Source organism: Cebidichthys violaceus, unplaced genomic scaffold, assembly GCF_023349555.1.
Source record: "Cebidichthys violaceus isolate CVI_PGR_0920_01 unplaced genomic scaffold, fCebVio1.0.p SCAF_22, whole genome shotgun sequence".
NCBI classification, from domain to species: Eukaryota; Metazoa; Chordata; class Actinopteri; order Perciformes; family Stichaeidae; genus Cebidichthys; species Cebidichthys violaceus.
Window position 1 is genome coordinate 797,025 of NW_027176395.1, and position 14,351 is coordinate 811,375.

The 14,351-nt window shown below is 39.6% G+C and overlaps 1 protein-coding gene across 2 annotated transcripts; it reads left to right on the forward strand.

Moving 5' to 3' along the window:
• Window positions 1-1,497: 1,497 nt before the first annotated feature.
• On the forward strand, window positions 1,498-14,316 carry LOC137877575 (gastrula zinc finger protein XlCGF57.1-like). Of its 2 annotated transcripts, none has more exons than XM_068717552.1 (2): window positions 1,498-2,016; window positions 11,938-14,316. In XM_068717552.1, the coding sequence occupies exons 1-2, from the start codon at window positions 1,824-1,826 to the stop codon at window positions 13,479-13,481; spliced, it is 1,737 nt and encodes a 578-aa protein (XP_068573653.1). In that variant the 5' UTR covers window positions 1,498-1,823; the 3' UTR covers window positions 13,482-14,316. The 2 variants fall into 2 exon arrangements, with proteins under 2 accessions (XP_068573653.1, XP_068573654.1); XM_068717553.1 differs by lacking the exon at window positions 1,498-2,016 and adding an exon at window positions 10,674-11,001.
• Window positions 14,317-14,351: the final 35 nt, after the last annotated feature.

Consider the following 14,351-nt stretch of genomic DNA (forward strand, 5'->3'; position numbering starts at 1 on the left):
ACCGTCAATCTTTTATCCAAATCCAAAGTCAAACTACTATACTCTGACGAGTGGGATCTGCTTCCGGTTTCGCCAGAAGAACTTCAAAATAAAAGGACCCAAAAAATAGAAAGGGCACGTACAAAATAAAAGCTAGCAGGAAGTGATTAACTTAGGTAACAAAGAAAAGGGTTTGTTGGAAATATTCACCTTACACGAACAGAACCTTTTAAGAGTCCTTTACAAACCCCCTAAACTCACCCTTCAGGAAGGAAGTGTACTTCATGTTTTGTCCATTTTGTGCTACTTTATACTTTTAAATTAAAAAAATACATATTTATTTATTGATGTGAAGTTATTACGAGGCTTCAGCAGAGTGAGTTAGTCAAACCAAGGTTGTTTCTTCAAAAGTTATGCTGTTGTTTTTGTATGAAAATGTTAAAATAAAAAAGAGGTTTATACAACAAGTCAAATAACAACTTAATAATAAAGACTAGACAAGTCTAGATATACAATGTACACCAGAATAATATATGTGATTACATAATGACACATCATATAAATGTAATATAGTATATGATGTATACTATGTTTTAATTTTCATAATTTCCCCATATTTGACAAATATAACATTTAGGCAGGCACCACAGTTCATAGTGGTCTCATTCAATATTTTGGCAGTAGAATTATGCGTAATTATTGCAAATATAACATGTTTACTCATAACGTATTGTGTTCAGGATTAAAATCACATAATGCAGCATAGTTTATCACATATTGTGTTCGGTAATGAGGTTGTAGATAAAGTTGCTAAAAGAGCATTTAACAAAAATGGTATTTTAGAGATTTGTTTTGGGAGGTCAGAAGCAAAATCAGTTATACAGCGAAGAATTATTACATCTTGGCAGGAAATTTGGAATAATGACAATAAGTTATATTATAACTATAACAAAATTCAGACGTCAGTCAGAGTGAGAAGTGATAGAAGTAAAAGTAGAAAAGAAGACGTTACTTTCAGTAGATTAAGGTTCGGACATACAGGACTCAATGACACCTTATACATCATGAAAGAGACAGAGTGGGATAAATGTGAGATATGAAACTGTAAAGAAAGTGTTGAACATGTGCTGATAGAGTGGAGGAAGTTCAGTGTGGAAAGAGAAAGACTGAAGGGCAGAGTGATAGATTTAGGAAGGGAGTGGAGCATCAAAGGACTGTTAGAGATAGGGGACAAACAAGTTCATCTTAAAAGGGCTTCATTTAATTTATGAATGGAACGACTTTAATATCCACAATATAACTTATATATGAAGATTATTATAATTTTAATTTTTTTCTTATTTTATTTAATTTATAAATAACATTATTATTGTGTTTAAATAACTGTCATAATGTCATGTTGTTACACACTCCGGTCCAGTAGGTGGCGGCATGCACCTTAAACATTGGTTTGTATTCCGCCATTATACTGAAAGAAGAAGAAGAAGAAGAAGAAGAAGAAGAAGAAGAAGAAGAAGACTCATCATCTCCCGGTAGACTTCAAAGCTATTGAAGTTAGCTTAGCATGCTAGCTGGAAACAGACGGACGGGGACGGAAGTTATCAACACAGCGCTAGTCAGAGTTTAATGAGAGTAAACGGTGTTTTTAACGGAGTTTGTCTGGAGGAAACGTTTCTGTCGCTGGTGGATTGTTTCCTGGTGTCCTACGGAGCTAATGAAGTTAGCATGCTAGCAGGAAGTAGACGGACCCGAACGTAACCCAGTAACACAGCGCAGGTTAGAGTGAGAAAAACGTTTTTAACGGTTAGTTTGTCTGGAGGAAACGTTTCTGTGGTTTAGTGAAAATGTCTAAAGTCCAAATGCTGAGATGTTTAGTCAACCAGCGACTAACTGCGGCTGCTGAAGAGATATTTGGTCTGTTTGAAAGAACGATAGCAGAGCACGAGGAGGAACTCTCTCGTTCTAAAGAGCAGAACGAGCGACAACAGAAACTACTGGACGCTGTTTTCAACCCTGAAGTCCGGATACAAAGAGCACGTGGGTTCTCTTTATTTCTTCTCTCAGTTCTCAAACTCTGTTCATGCTCCGGTTGATAACTTTAATGTAGTTTGGAGTGAGACTCGGTTGATTCAATGAATCTGTTTCTTCTTCTGATCTGTTCTCTCAGCTTCTATATGACAGAAAATATTTAAACGTAAAGTACAAGTTTGTTCTCTATGATATGTTCATGGTCACATAAGAGTTGATTAAAACATTTAACCAATTTACAGAATGAATACTAGTTACTTACATAGTCTATTTAATTCTTCCATATTTTAAATCTCGACTATCTCAGCTGCAGAACGGTACCAAACGGTTGGATATAAATCCATGAATACAACCTGATCAATGATAGAATTAATTAAACAATCATACAACATAGATAGGCAAGTTTATTTGTATAGCACATTTCAACAACAAGGTAATTCAAAGTGCTTCACATAAAACCATTTAAAGCATCAAAACATCATGCAAAAGAAAAGGAGATTTAAGAACATTAATTGAAACATTAAAAACAGTCATTAAAACACTAAAAAGCAGTGTAAGAATTAAAATACAGTAGTAAAATGCAGAAATTGATTAATATCCTTGAATCTGGTTCAATTAAAGGCAGCAGCAAACAGAGAAGTCTTCAGTCTGGATTTAAAGGAGCTGAGGGTCTCTGCAGACCTGCAGCTTTCTGGGACTTTGTTCCAGATATGTGGAGCAGAAGAACCGAACGCTGCTCCTCCATGTTTAGTTCTGACTCTGGGAACAGAAAGTAGACCGGTCCCAGACCACCTGAGGGGTCGGGATGGTTCATGAGGTAGCAGCAGATCAGAGATGTATTTTGGCTCTAAACCATTCAGTGCTTTATAAACCAACAGCAGGATTTTAAAGTCAGTTCTTTGTTGGACAGGAAGCCAGTGAAGACCTCAGAACTGGAGTGATGTGATCCACTTTCCTGGTCTTAGTGAGGACTCGAGCTGCAGCGTTCTGAATCGGCTGCAGCTTTCTGATTGACTTTTTACAGAGACCTGTGAACACACCGTTACAGTAGTCCAGTCTACTGAACATAAATGATGGACAAGTTTTTCCAAATCCTGTTGAGACATAAGTCCTCTAATCCTTGATATATTCTTCAGGTGATAGTAGGCTGATTTTGTGATTGTCTTGATATGGCTGTTCAGGTTGAGGTCTGAATCCATAACTACACCTAGATTTCTGGCTTGGTTTGTGGTTTTTAACGTCAGTGATTGAAGCTGAGCGCTGACTTTCAATCGTTCGTCCTCGGTACCAAAAACAATTACTTCTGTTTTATCTTTTGTTTAATTGAAGAAAATTCTGGCACATCCAGTTGTTGATTTGTTCAATGCATTTAGCCAGCCCTTGTATGGGATTATAGTCCCCTGTTGATATAGTTATGTAGATGTGTGTGTATCGTCTGCATAATTATGATAACACACTTTGTTGTTTTCCATAATCTGAGCTAGTGGAAGCATGTAGATGTTAAACAGAAGAGGCCCCAGTATTGAACCTTGGGGAACACCACATGTCATTTCAGTCAGCTCTGATGTGTAATTAGCTACAGACACAAAGTATTCTCTGTCCTTCAAGTAGGATTCAAACAGGAGACTATTTGCTCAATACTAATATTTCTTTGTAACGTCTCTGTGTGTGTTTACTGTTTTCCTGCAGACGTCCAGCAGCTGTTGGTGGTTAAAGAAGAGGTTCCCCCTGAGCAGCAGGAGTGGAGCTCCAGTCTGGACCAGGAGGACCCAGAGCCCCCACACATTAAAGAGGAACAGGAGGACCCAGAGCCCCCACACATTAAAGAGGAACAGGAGGAACTCTGGACCAGTCAGGAGGGAGAGCAGCTTCAAGGGCTGGAGGAGGCTGATGTCAAGTTCTCATTCACTCCTGTGAAGAGTGAAGATGATGAAGAGGAAGCTCAGTCGTCAGAGCTTCATCAAAGACAAACTGAACAGATGGAAACAGAAGCTGATGGAGAGGACTGTGGAGGACCAGAGGCAGACAGGAACTCAGATCCAGATATCCATCCAGAACCAGATATTGACGACAAGACTGGAGACTCTTCTGACACTGATGATTGGAAGGAGACCAGAGAATCTCAGTCAGGTTTAAACTCTGTGAAACCTGATGAAGTCCTTGTCAGTGATTCAAGACGTAGTGCTGGTGAGAAACTATTTAGATGCTCTGAGTGTGAGAAAACATTTGGCACCAGAGGAAATCTGAAGACACACATGATAATCCACACAGGAGAGAAACCTTACAGCTGCTCAGTTTGCAAGAAATCTTTTGCAAAGAAACAGGTTTTACAGGTACACATGAAAAGTCACACAGGAGAGAAACCTTTCAGCTGCTCAATTTGTGATCGAGGTTTCATTGGAAGGGGAGATCTGAAGAGACACATGAATATCCACACAGGAGAGAAACCGTACTGCTGCTCAGTTTGTGACCGAGGTTTCATTGGAAGTGGAGATCTGAAGAGACACATGAAAACCCACACAGGAGAAAAGTCTTACAATTGCTCAGTTTGTAAGAAATCTTTTGCACGTAAACATGTTTTACAGGAACACATGAAAAGCCACACAGGAGAGAAACCTTTCAGCTGCTCAGTTTGTGATAAATCTTTTTACACGTCTTCCCATTTACAGAGACACATGAGAGTCCACACAGGAGAGAAACCTTTCAGCTGCTCAGTTTGCACGAAATCTTTTGCACATAGACATGTTTTACAGAGACACATGAGAAGCCACACAGGAGAGAAACCTTTCAGCTGCTCAGTTTGCACGAAATCTTTTACACATAGACATGTTTTACAGGAACACATGAGAATCCACACAGGAGAGAAACCTTTCAGCTGCTCAGTTTGTAAGAAATCTTTTGCAAGTAAACATGTTTTACAGAGACACATGAGAATCCACACAGGAGAGAAACCTTTCAGCTGCTCAGTATGTGAGAAATATTTTGCACATAAACATGTTTTACAGGAACACATGAGAATCCACACAGGAGAGAAACCTTTCAGCTGTTTAGTTTGTAATAAAAGATTTAAGTGCAACGCAGCTCTAAAGGTACACATGGAAACTCACACAGGAAAGAATCCCCTTTAGCCCTTTTACTCAATCACCCCTCCACATATCCCCTCGAGCGGTGGGCCCATAGGGCGGTGGATCATTGTAGATTTTTCAGGTTGTTCTTGGTCGAACCATATGTCTCATGTTCCGGAAACCAGACCCTCACAAATAGCAATATGCTTCTTCTTCCTTTTATTCATTTAATCTAAATGATAAGATTGAAGTTAATTCTTTAAAGTAGTTTCCCCGTCCTCATTTTAATTATTATTAGATTATTATAAAGGTGCAAAGGTCCAAACATTTAATAGTTGTTTTGATCTTCCAGAAAAGGACGTTGATTTTACTGACTCAGCTCAATTCAGTGATTATTGTATTTTCTTAAATTATTTTTATTTATAACCACGACCAGCTGGGAGGAGACCCCGAGGGAGGCCCAGGACCAGGTGGAGGGACTATATCTCCAAACTGGCCTGGGAGCGCCTCGGGATCCCCCAGTCAGAGCTGGCTGATGTGGCCCGGGAAAGGGAAGTTTGGGGTCCCCTGCTCGAGCTGTTGCCCCCGCGACCCGATCCCGGATAAGCGGACGAAGATGAATGAATGAATGAATGTTCTGTTTTTTTTATTTACTTATTTTTTTTATTTGTATTTTTGCTGTCTGACGGGCCTCGTTTTTGTATCTGTGTATGGTGTTGCTGTGTTTGTACGAATACAAAATTCACTGAGGAACAATCATTACTCTTCTCAGGTCCTTGTGAACGTCCAGGCTCTCAGACCAGATGCTGCTGCTTTGGACTCTGTAGGGTCACAGTGGGCCGCTATGCTGCCTGTGAAAAGAGAAACTAGCTCTCTGTTTGTTTGACTGTTTAAATGACAGCTAATTGTCACGCTCACAGATTAAGATTATACATTAAAAACATTGACGTTGACACTTGGCTAGCACTCACTGGTTGTTTTTTAATTGTGAGTAACGTTACTTTTGTGACTTCAAGAACTTTTTTTAATAATAGTAGCTACAGTGGCTTGCAAAAGTATTCATACCCCTTGAACTTCTCCACATTTTGTCACATTACACGCCACAAACATAAATATATTTTATTGGAATTGTATGTGAAAGACCAACACAAAGTGTCACGCAATTGTGAAGTACAAAGAAAATTATACATGATTTTAAATTTTTTTCACAAATAAAAAACTGAAAAGTGCAGTGTGCAAAAGTATTCAGCCCCCCTGAGTCAATACTTTGTGGAACCACCTTTTGCTGCAATTACAGCTGCAAGTCTTTTGGGGTATGTCTCTACCAGCTTTGCACATCTAGAGACTGAGATTTTTGCCCATTCTTCTTTTCAAAACAGCTCAAACTCAGTCAGATTAGATGGAGAGCGTTTGTGAACGGCGGTTTTCAGATCTTGCCACAGATTCTCGATGGGATTTAGGTCTGGACTTTGACTGGGCCATTCTAACACATGAATATGTTTTGTTTTAAACCATTCCATTGTAGCCCTGGCTTTATGTTTAGGGTCGTTGTCCTGCTGGAAGGTGAACCTCCACCCCAGTCTCAAGTCTTTTGCAGACTCCAACAGGTTTTCTTCCAAGATTGCCCTGTATTTGGCTCCATCCATCTTCCCATCAACTCTGACCAACTTCCCTGTCCCTGCTGAAGAGAAGCACCCCCAGAGCATAATGCTACCACCACCATGTTTGACAGTGGGGATGGTGTGTTCAGGGTGATGTGCAGTGTTAGGTTTCCGCCACACATAACGTTTTGCATTTAGGCCAAAAAGTTCAATTTTGGTCTCATCTGACCAGAGCACCTTCTTCCACATGGTTTCTAGCAAACTGCAAACGGGACTTCTTATGGTTTTCTTCTAACAATGGCTTTCTTCTTGCCACTCTTCCATAAAGGCCAGATTTGTGGAGTGCACGCCCAATAGTTGTCCTGTGGACAGATTCCCCCACCTGAGCTGTGGATCTCTGCAGTTCGTCCAGAGTCACCATGGGCCTCTTGGCTGCACCTCTCGTCAGTGCTCTCCTTGTTCGACCTGTAAGTTTAGGTGGACGGCCGTGTCTTGGTAGGTTTGCAGTTGTGCCATACTCTTTCCATTTCCGGATAATGGATTGAACAGCGCTCCGTGAGATGTTCAAAGCTTGGGAAAACTTTTTATAGCCTAACCCTGCTTTAAACTTCTCCACAACTTTATCTCTGACCTGTCTGGTGTGTTCCTTGGACTTCATGGTCCTGTTTGCTCCCCAATGTTCTCTTAACAAACCTCTGAGGCCGTCACAGAACAGCTGTATTTGTGCTGAGATTAGATTACACACAGGTGGACTCTATTTAGTCATTAGGTTAACATTCAATCATTCAGCAGTCATCAGGCAACTTCTGAAGGCAATTGGTTGCACTCAAAGAAAAGGGGGCTGGATAATTTTGCACACTGCACTTTTCAGTTTTTTATTTGTGAAAAAAATTTAAAATCATGTATAATTTTCTCTGTACTTCACAATTGTATGACACTTTGTGTTGGTCTTTCACATAAAATTCCAATAAAATATATTTATGTTTGTGGCGTGTAATGTGACAAAATGTGGAAAAGTTCAAGGGGTAGGAATACTTTTGCAAGCCACTGTAGCTACTTTTATTGAAGTGACATTTGGTGTGTGTGTGTCTACAAACGTCTTACCTGAGGCACTTGACACATTGAACACTGTTGGACTCTACAGGAAATAAACTCCTTCAAAATAAGACGGCAAACTACACCTTCATGTCTCAGCTACTCATGTAAAATAAAACTGAAACACAATATTGTTAATAATCTATAAATCATCTGATTAATGTGCAGTTTTCTTGCTGAAATAATCCAATACACTAACAACTTCCCTTTCTGAATTGGTTCATGTTCCTCCCAAAGCTGTAATAGAAGCAGGAAAATCACTTCATTTCACTCTTCAGATAGCTTTCATGTTAATAGACGATAGTTATATCTGATTTTTGGTTTGCAGAGAGACACTTTCAGTCTCTGTTTGTCTCCTGACTGAATCAGATGAGATGCAGATATCATTTATCATATATATCCTATATTTATTTAACTTGTGCACAAAGTGTGTAGAAAAGGGCAGAGATAGCATTTCAAGTGCATTCATTTCCTGAGCTGAGGATTGTGGGAAGTTATGTGAGATCTGTGATGACAGAGTTAAAAAAAGTAGATTACTTGATTTCCATAGTGATTATTTTCTCCGAGTGTGAGCTCAAACACATGTCTCATTGCAATGCACACTTTGATTGGCTGTTGAAACAGTAACGCCATCTTGGTCTCCAACAGAACAAGAAATAGAATTTGATTTAGTATAAAAGAGGTAAAATGTTCTTAAACATTTATACTAGCTGTATCTAAGTGGTGTTCTTATTCGCTTTGATGAGACAGTTGAAGAAAAGGATTACACCCTGCATGGGACAGTTTCCAAAGTGAAAGTATGTAGATTTAATCTAAATAAATATTAATAATAAAATGACAGTCCCTTTTGCCAAGTTATCTCTGCTGTGAGCTTTAGCGTAACAAAGTAAGAGATCACGTGGCAATTGTCTGGGTCCATCCACACATCATTGTGTAAACTGGATTAGATGAGGCCAAACACTTTTGCTCTTTAGGGATAGCCAATGTCTGCAATTCTTGAACATCATACATCAAAATAACCTGAAAGTGTGAGTTTCACAGTATTGTTAGGCAAATGTAATGTATTAATCTAATCCAGTGGTTCTCAAACTTTTTCTGTCACGCCCCTCTTTGGAGGAAGAAAAATGTTCATTGGACGGATAGCCTTGTGACCATTTGCAGCCAAAATTTAAGTAGGATAACTGTAATTGTAAATTACTCTAATTTGCATGCTTCTTCAGTGGGGCTGCAAATCATGATGTCATCAACATATTGTAACAAGGCAGAACCATTTGGTAATTGTAAATTAGCCAGATTGTCTCTCAAGGCACTGTTAAAAACACCAGGGCTTTCTGAATGTCCCTGGGGACATCGAGTCCAGGTAGAGCTTCTTCCTTTAAATGAAAAAGCAAATCAGAATTGACTGTCTTTGTGCACAGGTACAGAAAAAAATAATGCATTGGCCAAGTCGACGATGAAAAAAATGTGTTGCGTCTGGAGGGATGAGTGACACAATGGTGTGTGGATTAGAAATGTTAAGTGCTCACGGATGCACCGAAGCATTAACTGCTTGTAAATCTTAAACAAATCGTCACTCAGTCGGTTCTCCCCAGGTCTCAAATTTTCTTTATACCGGAAAAATTGGTGTGCACACCGGTGAATCATAATATTTATACTTCAATAAAGACTCAAGAACGGGTGTAATACCATCAATAGCCTCTTCTTTGATCTTGAAGTCATTTTTAGTGACTGATATTTTCAAATCCCAATCGATTGATAAGAAAGTCCACCAATCTAGCATTTATAAGCAATATTTAAACATTTAATAAATGTTTATAACACACCATAATGCAGCTGTAAGCAGATAGAAGTGTGTATTAATGTAACTCCTGCTGCAGGCACCCATAAATATGAACATAAAGAAATACAATGAAGTAAAATAAAGATATGATAGTATAAAATATGTCTTCATAGGAGATGTTAAAATTGAATAACAAATACTGGACATTACAAAATGCTTAAAACGTCCTTTTGTCTGCAAAAAGCTACATTATGGTGTGTTATAAACAATGTATTAAATGTTATATTTTCTGATTGATTTTCTGCTCCATTGTGTTTTAAATAATTTATATGTTGATGGAAATGCATATTCCATATTTAAGATGAACTATATTGAAAAAGGGCCAGACAACTTTTTTTCAGGTGATTGATTGTCAAATAAAGTATGTGAGGTGACGATGTGTTGATGTGTTTTGATGCTTCTTTGTGTTGCGATACAAGTAGAGTATAACTGATGAATTTACAATATCTAGCTATCCATCTACAATGCCTATAGAAAGTATTCACCCCCTTGGATGTTTCACCCTTCTGTTGCTTTTATATATGATATCTTGGTTAATATAATTTGAAAAAAAAAAACCTCTTTAATATCAAAGTGAAAACAGTGTTTGTGACACTGCTGGCATCAACTAGCTGGACCTCTGTTGAATTATGTTAGTCACTTTAAAGGGGTTGAATATTTATGCAAACACTTATTTTAAACAACATATTTTTAATTAATTGACATTAGTTTGCAAAAGTCTGTTTTCACCTTGACATGAAAGATTTTTTTAATTCTTTAAAAAAAGCCAAATTATATTGACCATGATTTCATGTATGAAAGCAACAAAAGGGGAAAACATCCAAGGGGTGAATACTTCAATTCAATAGGCATTCTATCTATTTATCTATCTATCTATCTATCTATCTATCTATCTATCTATCTATCTATCTATCTATCTATCTATCTATCTATCTATCTATCTACGGTACTGTTAACATTCTTTTTTTAAATTATTTTATTATTTTATTATTATTTGGTTTGGTTGTTTTTATTGTTTTGGGGTAAATACTGATCCACACTCCGGAGCAGTAGGTGGCGGTAATGCACCAATAAGATGGAGACCAACCGCCGTATAACCAGAAGAAGAAGAAGAAAAACGGAAACTACTGGACGCTGTTTTCAACCCTGAAGTCCGGAGCCTAAGAGCTCGTGTGTTCTCTTCATTTCTTCCCTCAGTCTTTAAACAGTGTTCATGCTCCGGCTGATAACTTTGATGTAGTTTGGAGTGAGACTCGGTTACAGGAACTTAGGCTCAGAGATCTTCTAAAACGTTGAAACATGAACCGTTTCTGGAAACTCGGCACGAGACTTGAGGAGCGAAGTGAACGAGCTGACGGAATAAACGTGAGGCTTCACGATAACGACACACGTTGTAAGTACTTGAACTACTGGATTACAATACTGCAAACCTAACGTTACATTAAGACCATTAGTATCATTGTATGCTCACTGTGCGAGCGAGGCTGCTAGCTTGTAGCGTTAGCATGTTAGCTTGTAGCGTTAGCATGTTAGCTTGTAGCGTTAGCATGTTAGCTTGTAGCTACAGCAGCATGGGCCAACAGTGAACATAACGTGTGTGTGTGTGTGTGTGTGTGTGTGTGTGTGTGTGTGTGTGTGTGTGTGTGTGTGTGTGTGTGTGTGTGTGTAGGAGGGGGGTGCCCTCTAGGTTCCTGAGAGCAGTCTCTAGATGAAGTTTATTAGTTCAGATTGTGTCGTTGTTGTTATTGTCACATTTCAGTTTCATCATCTTCACATGGATGTTCTCTACGGCTGACTACCAAGGTGGAGCGCTATTGGTTCAGAAACGGAGCGCAGCTATGATGCACGTCCACGGTTACGTTGTGGCTGCTTCTGAAGGTTCTGTCCACTGTTTCTACGGTGGCAGGTTTACGTACATTAGTCAACTATAACGGCCCACATGATCACATCTCAGCCAGACTTTATGCAGGATGCAGGTTCTTTGAATACTTAACAATGTTTGGTAGTACCACACTTTCTTACCACGTAAACTATTGATGACCTCATTGCTGCTGGTGCGTTGTGTCTTTACAATGTGTGTCGGCATGTCTGTTTGGTAACTGTGCACAGGGAGTGTAAGAGGGAATCTCATCTCATCTTCAACCTCTTATCCGGGATCGGGTCTCGGGGGCAACAGCTCCAGCAGGGGACCCCAAACTTCCCTTTCCCGGGCCACATCAGCCAGCTCTCAGAATGATGGCAGGAAAACAAGTGTATCTACAGGAGACTGTTTGCTCAATACTAATATTTCTTTGTAACGTATCTGTGTGTGTTTACTGTTTTCCTGCAGACATCCAGCAGCTGTTGGTGGTTAAAGAAGAGGTTCCTCCTGAGCAGCAGGAGTGGAGCGCCAGTCTGGACCAGGAGGACCCAGAGCCCCCACACATTAAAGAGGAACAGGAGGACCCAGAGCCCCCACACATTAAAGAGGAACAGGAGGACCCAGAGCCCCCACACATTAAAGAGGAGCAGGAGGACCCAGAGCCCCCACACATTAAAGAGGAACAGGAGGACCCAGAGCCCCCACACATTAAAGAGGAACAGGAGGACCCAGAGCCCCCACACATTAAAGAGGACCAGGAGGACCCAGAGCCCCCACACATTAAAGAGGAGCAGGAGGAACTCTGGACCAGTCAGGAGGGAGAGCAGCTTCAAGGGCTGGAGGAGGCTGATGTCAAGTTCTCATTCACTCCTGTGAAGAGTGAAGATGATGAAGAGGAAGCTCAGTCCTCACAGCTTCATCAAAGACAAACTGAACAGATGGAAACAGAAGCTGATGGAGAGGACTGTGGAGGACCAGAGGCAGACAGGAACTCAGATCCAGATAGATATCTACAACTAGATATTGATATCAAGTTTGGAGACTCTTCTGACACTGATGACAGTGTTGATTGGAAGGAGACCAGAGAACCTCAGTCAGGTTTAAACTATGTGAAACCTGATGAAGTCCTTGTCAGTGATTCAAGATATAGTGCTAGTGAGAAACTATTTAGATGCTCCGAGTGTGAGAAAACATTTGGCAAGAGAGGAAATCTGAAGACACACATGAGAATCCACACAGGAGAGAAACCTTACAGCTGCTCATTTTGTAATAAGTCTTTTGCACAGCGTGGAGATTTAAAGAAACACATGAGAATCCACACGGGAGAAACACCTTTCAGCTGCTCAGTCTGTAATAAATCTTTTTACACGTCTTCACATTTACACACGCACATGAAAATCCACACAGGAGAGAAACCTTTCAGCTGCTCAGTTTGTAATAAGTCTTTTGCACAGAAACAGGTTTTACAGGTACACATGAGAATCCACACGGGAGAAACACCTTTCAGCTGCTCAGTCTGTAATAAGTCTTTTGCACAGAGTGGAGATTTAAAGAAACACATGAGAACCCACACAGGAGAAACACCTTTCAGCTGCTCAGTTTGTAAGAAATCTTTTGGGCACAAACAGGTTTTAAAGGTACACATGAGAACCCACACAGGAGAAACGCCTTTCTGCTGCTCAGTTTGTAATAAGTCTTTTACACACAAACAGGTTTTACAGACACACATGAGAATCCACACAGGAGAAACACCTTTCTGCTGCTCAGTCTGCAATAAGTCTTTTGCACAGAGTGGAGATTTAAAGAAACACATGAGAACCCACACAGGAGAGAAACCTTTCAGCTGCTCAGTCTGCAATAAGTCTTTTGCACACAAACAGGTTTTACAGACACACATGAGAACCCACACTGGAGAGAAACCTTTCAGCTGTTCAGTTTGTGATAAAAGGTTTATGCGCAACAGAGATCTAAAGGTACACATAAAAACTCACACAGGAAAGAATCCCCTTTAGTCCTTTTACCCAATCACCCCTCCACACATCCCTTCGGTCGGTGGAGATTTTTCGGGTTGTTCCTGGTCGAACCGTATGTCTCATGTCCCGGAAACCAGACCCTCACCAGCAGCAATATGCTTTTTTTTCTTTCATTGTTTAATCTAAATCAGAGGTCTTCAACAGGGGGTCCGCGGAATTTTTGGTTGATTAGACCAAAACACAATTTTATACAATATATATAGTAGGGGATCCCTGCTCCATCTCTCTATCAGTTTTGGGGTCTTTGGCCTGAAAAACATTGAAGACCCCTGATCTAAATGATTGAATGAAGGGTAAATATGTAGACAAGTGTATTGGCATACAGATGAGTGTATGTACAGTATGTGTTTGAGGCTTGGTATCTTGAAACAAATCCTTGTATTTTACTTAATATTGATAATTGTTTGATTGTTATCTTCTAAAAAATCAATCCATTGGAGACGATAAAATGTTTTGCTTTTCCATCTCAATGAAAAGAGAATAATAAAACAAAAGATATCCACTCACAGCAACCGTTGGATACACAAACTACCAAGCAGACATATCAGAGAAGTTCAGGAAAAGTTACTACTTTAAAGTAGTGTCCCCGTCCTCCTCACTTTAATTATTATTATTAGATTATTATAAAGGTGCAAAGGTCCAAACATTTAATAGTTGTTTTGATCTTCCAGAAAAGGACGTAGATTGTACTGACTCAGCTCAGTTCAGTGATTAATGTATTATTTTTATTTATTATTTATTTTGAATTTGTTCTGCTGTATTTTATATTTTGCTGTCTGACAGACCTCGTTTTTGTATGTGTGTATGGTGTTGCTGTGTTTGGACGAATACTAAAATAAAATTCACTGA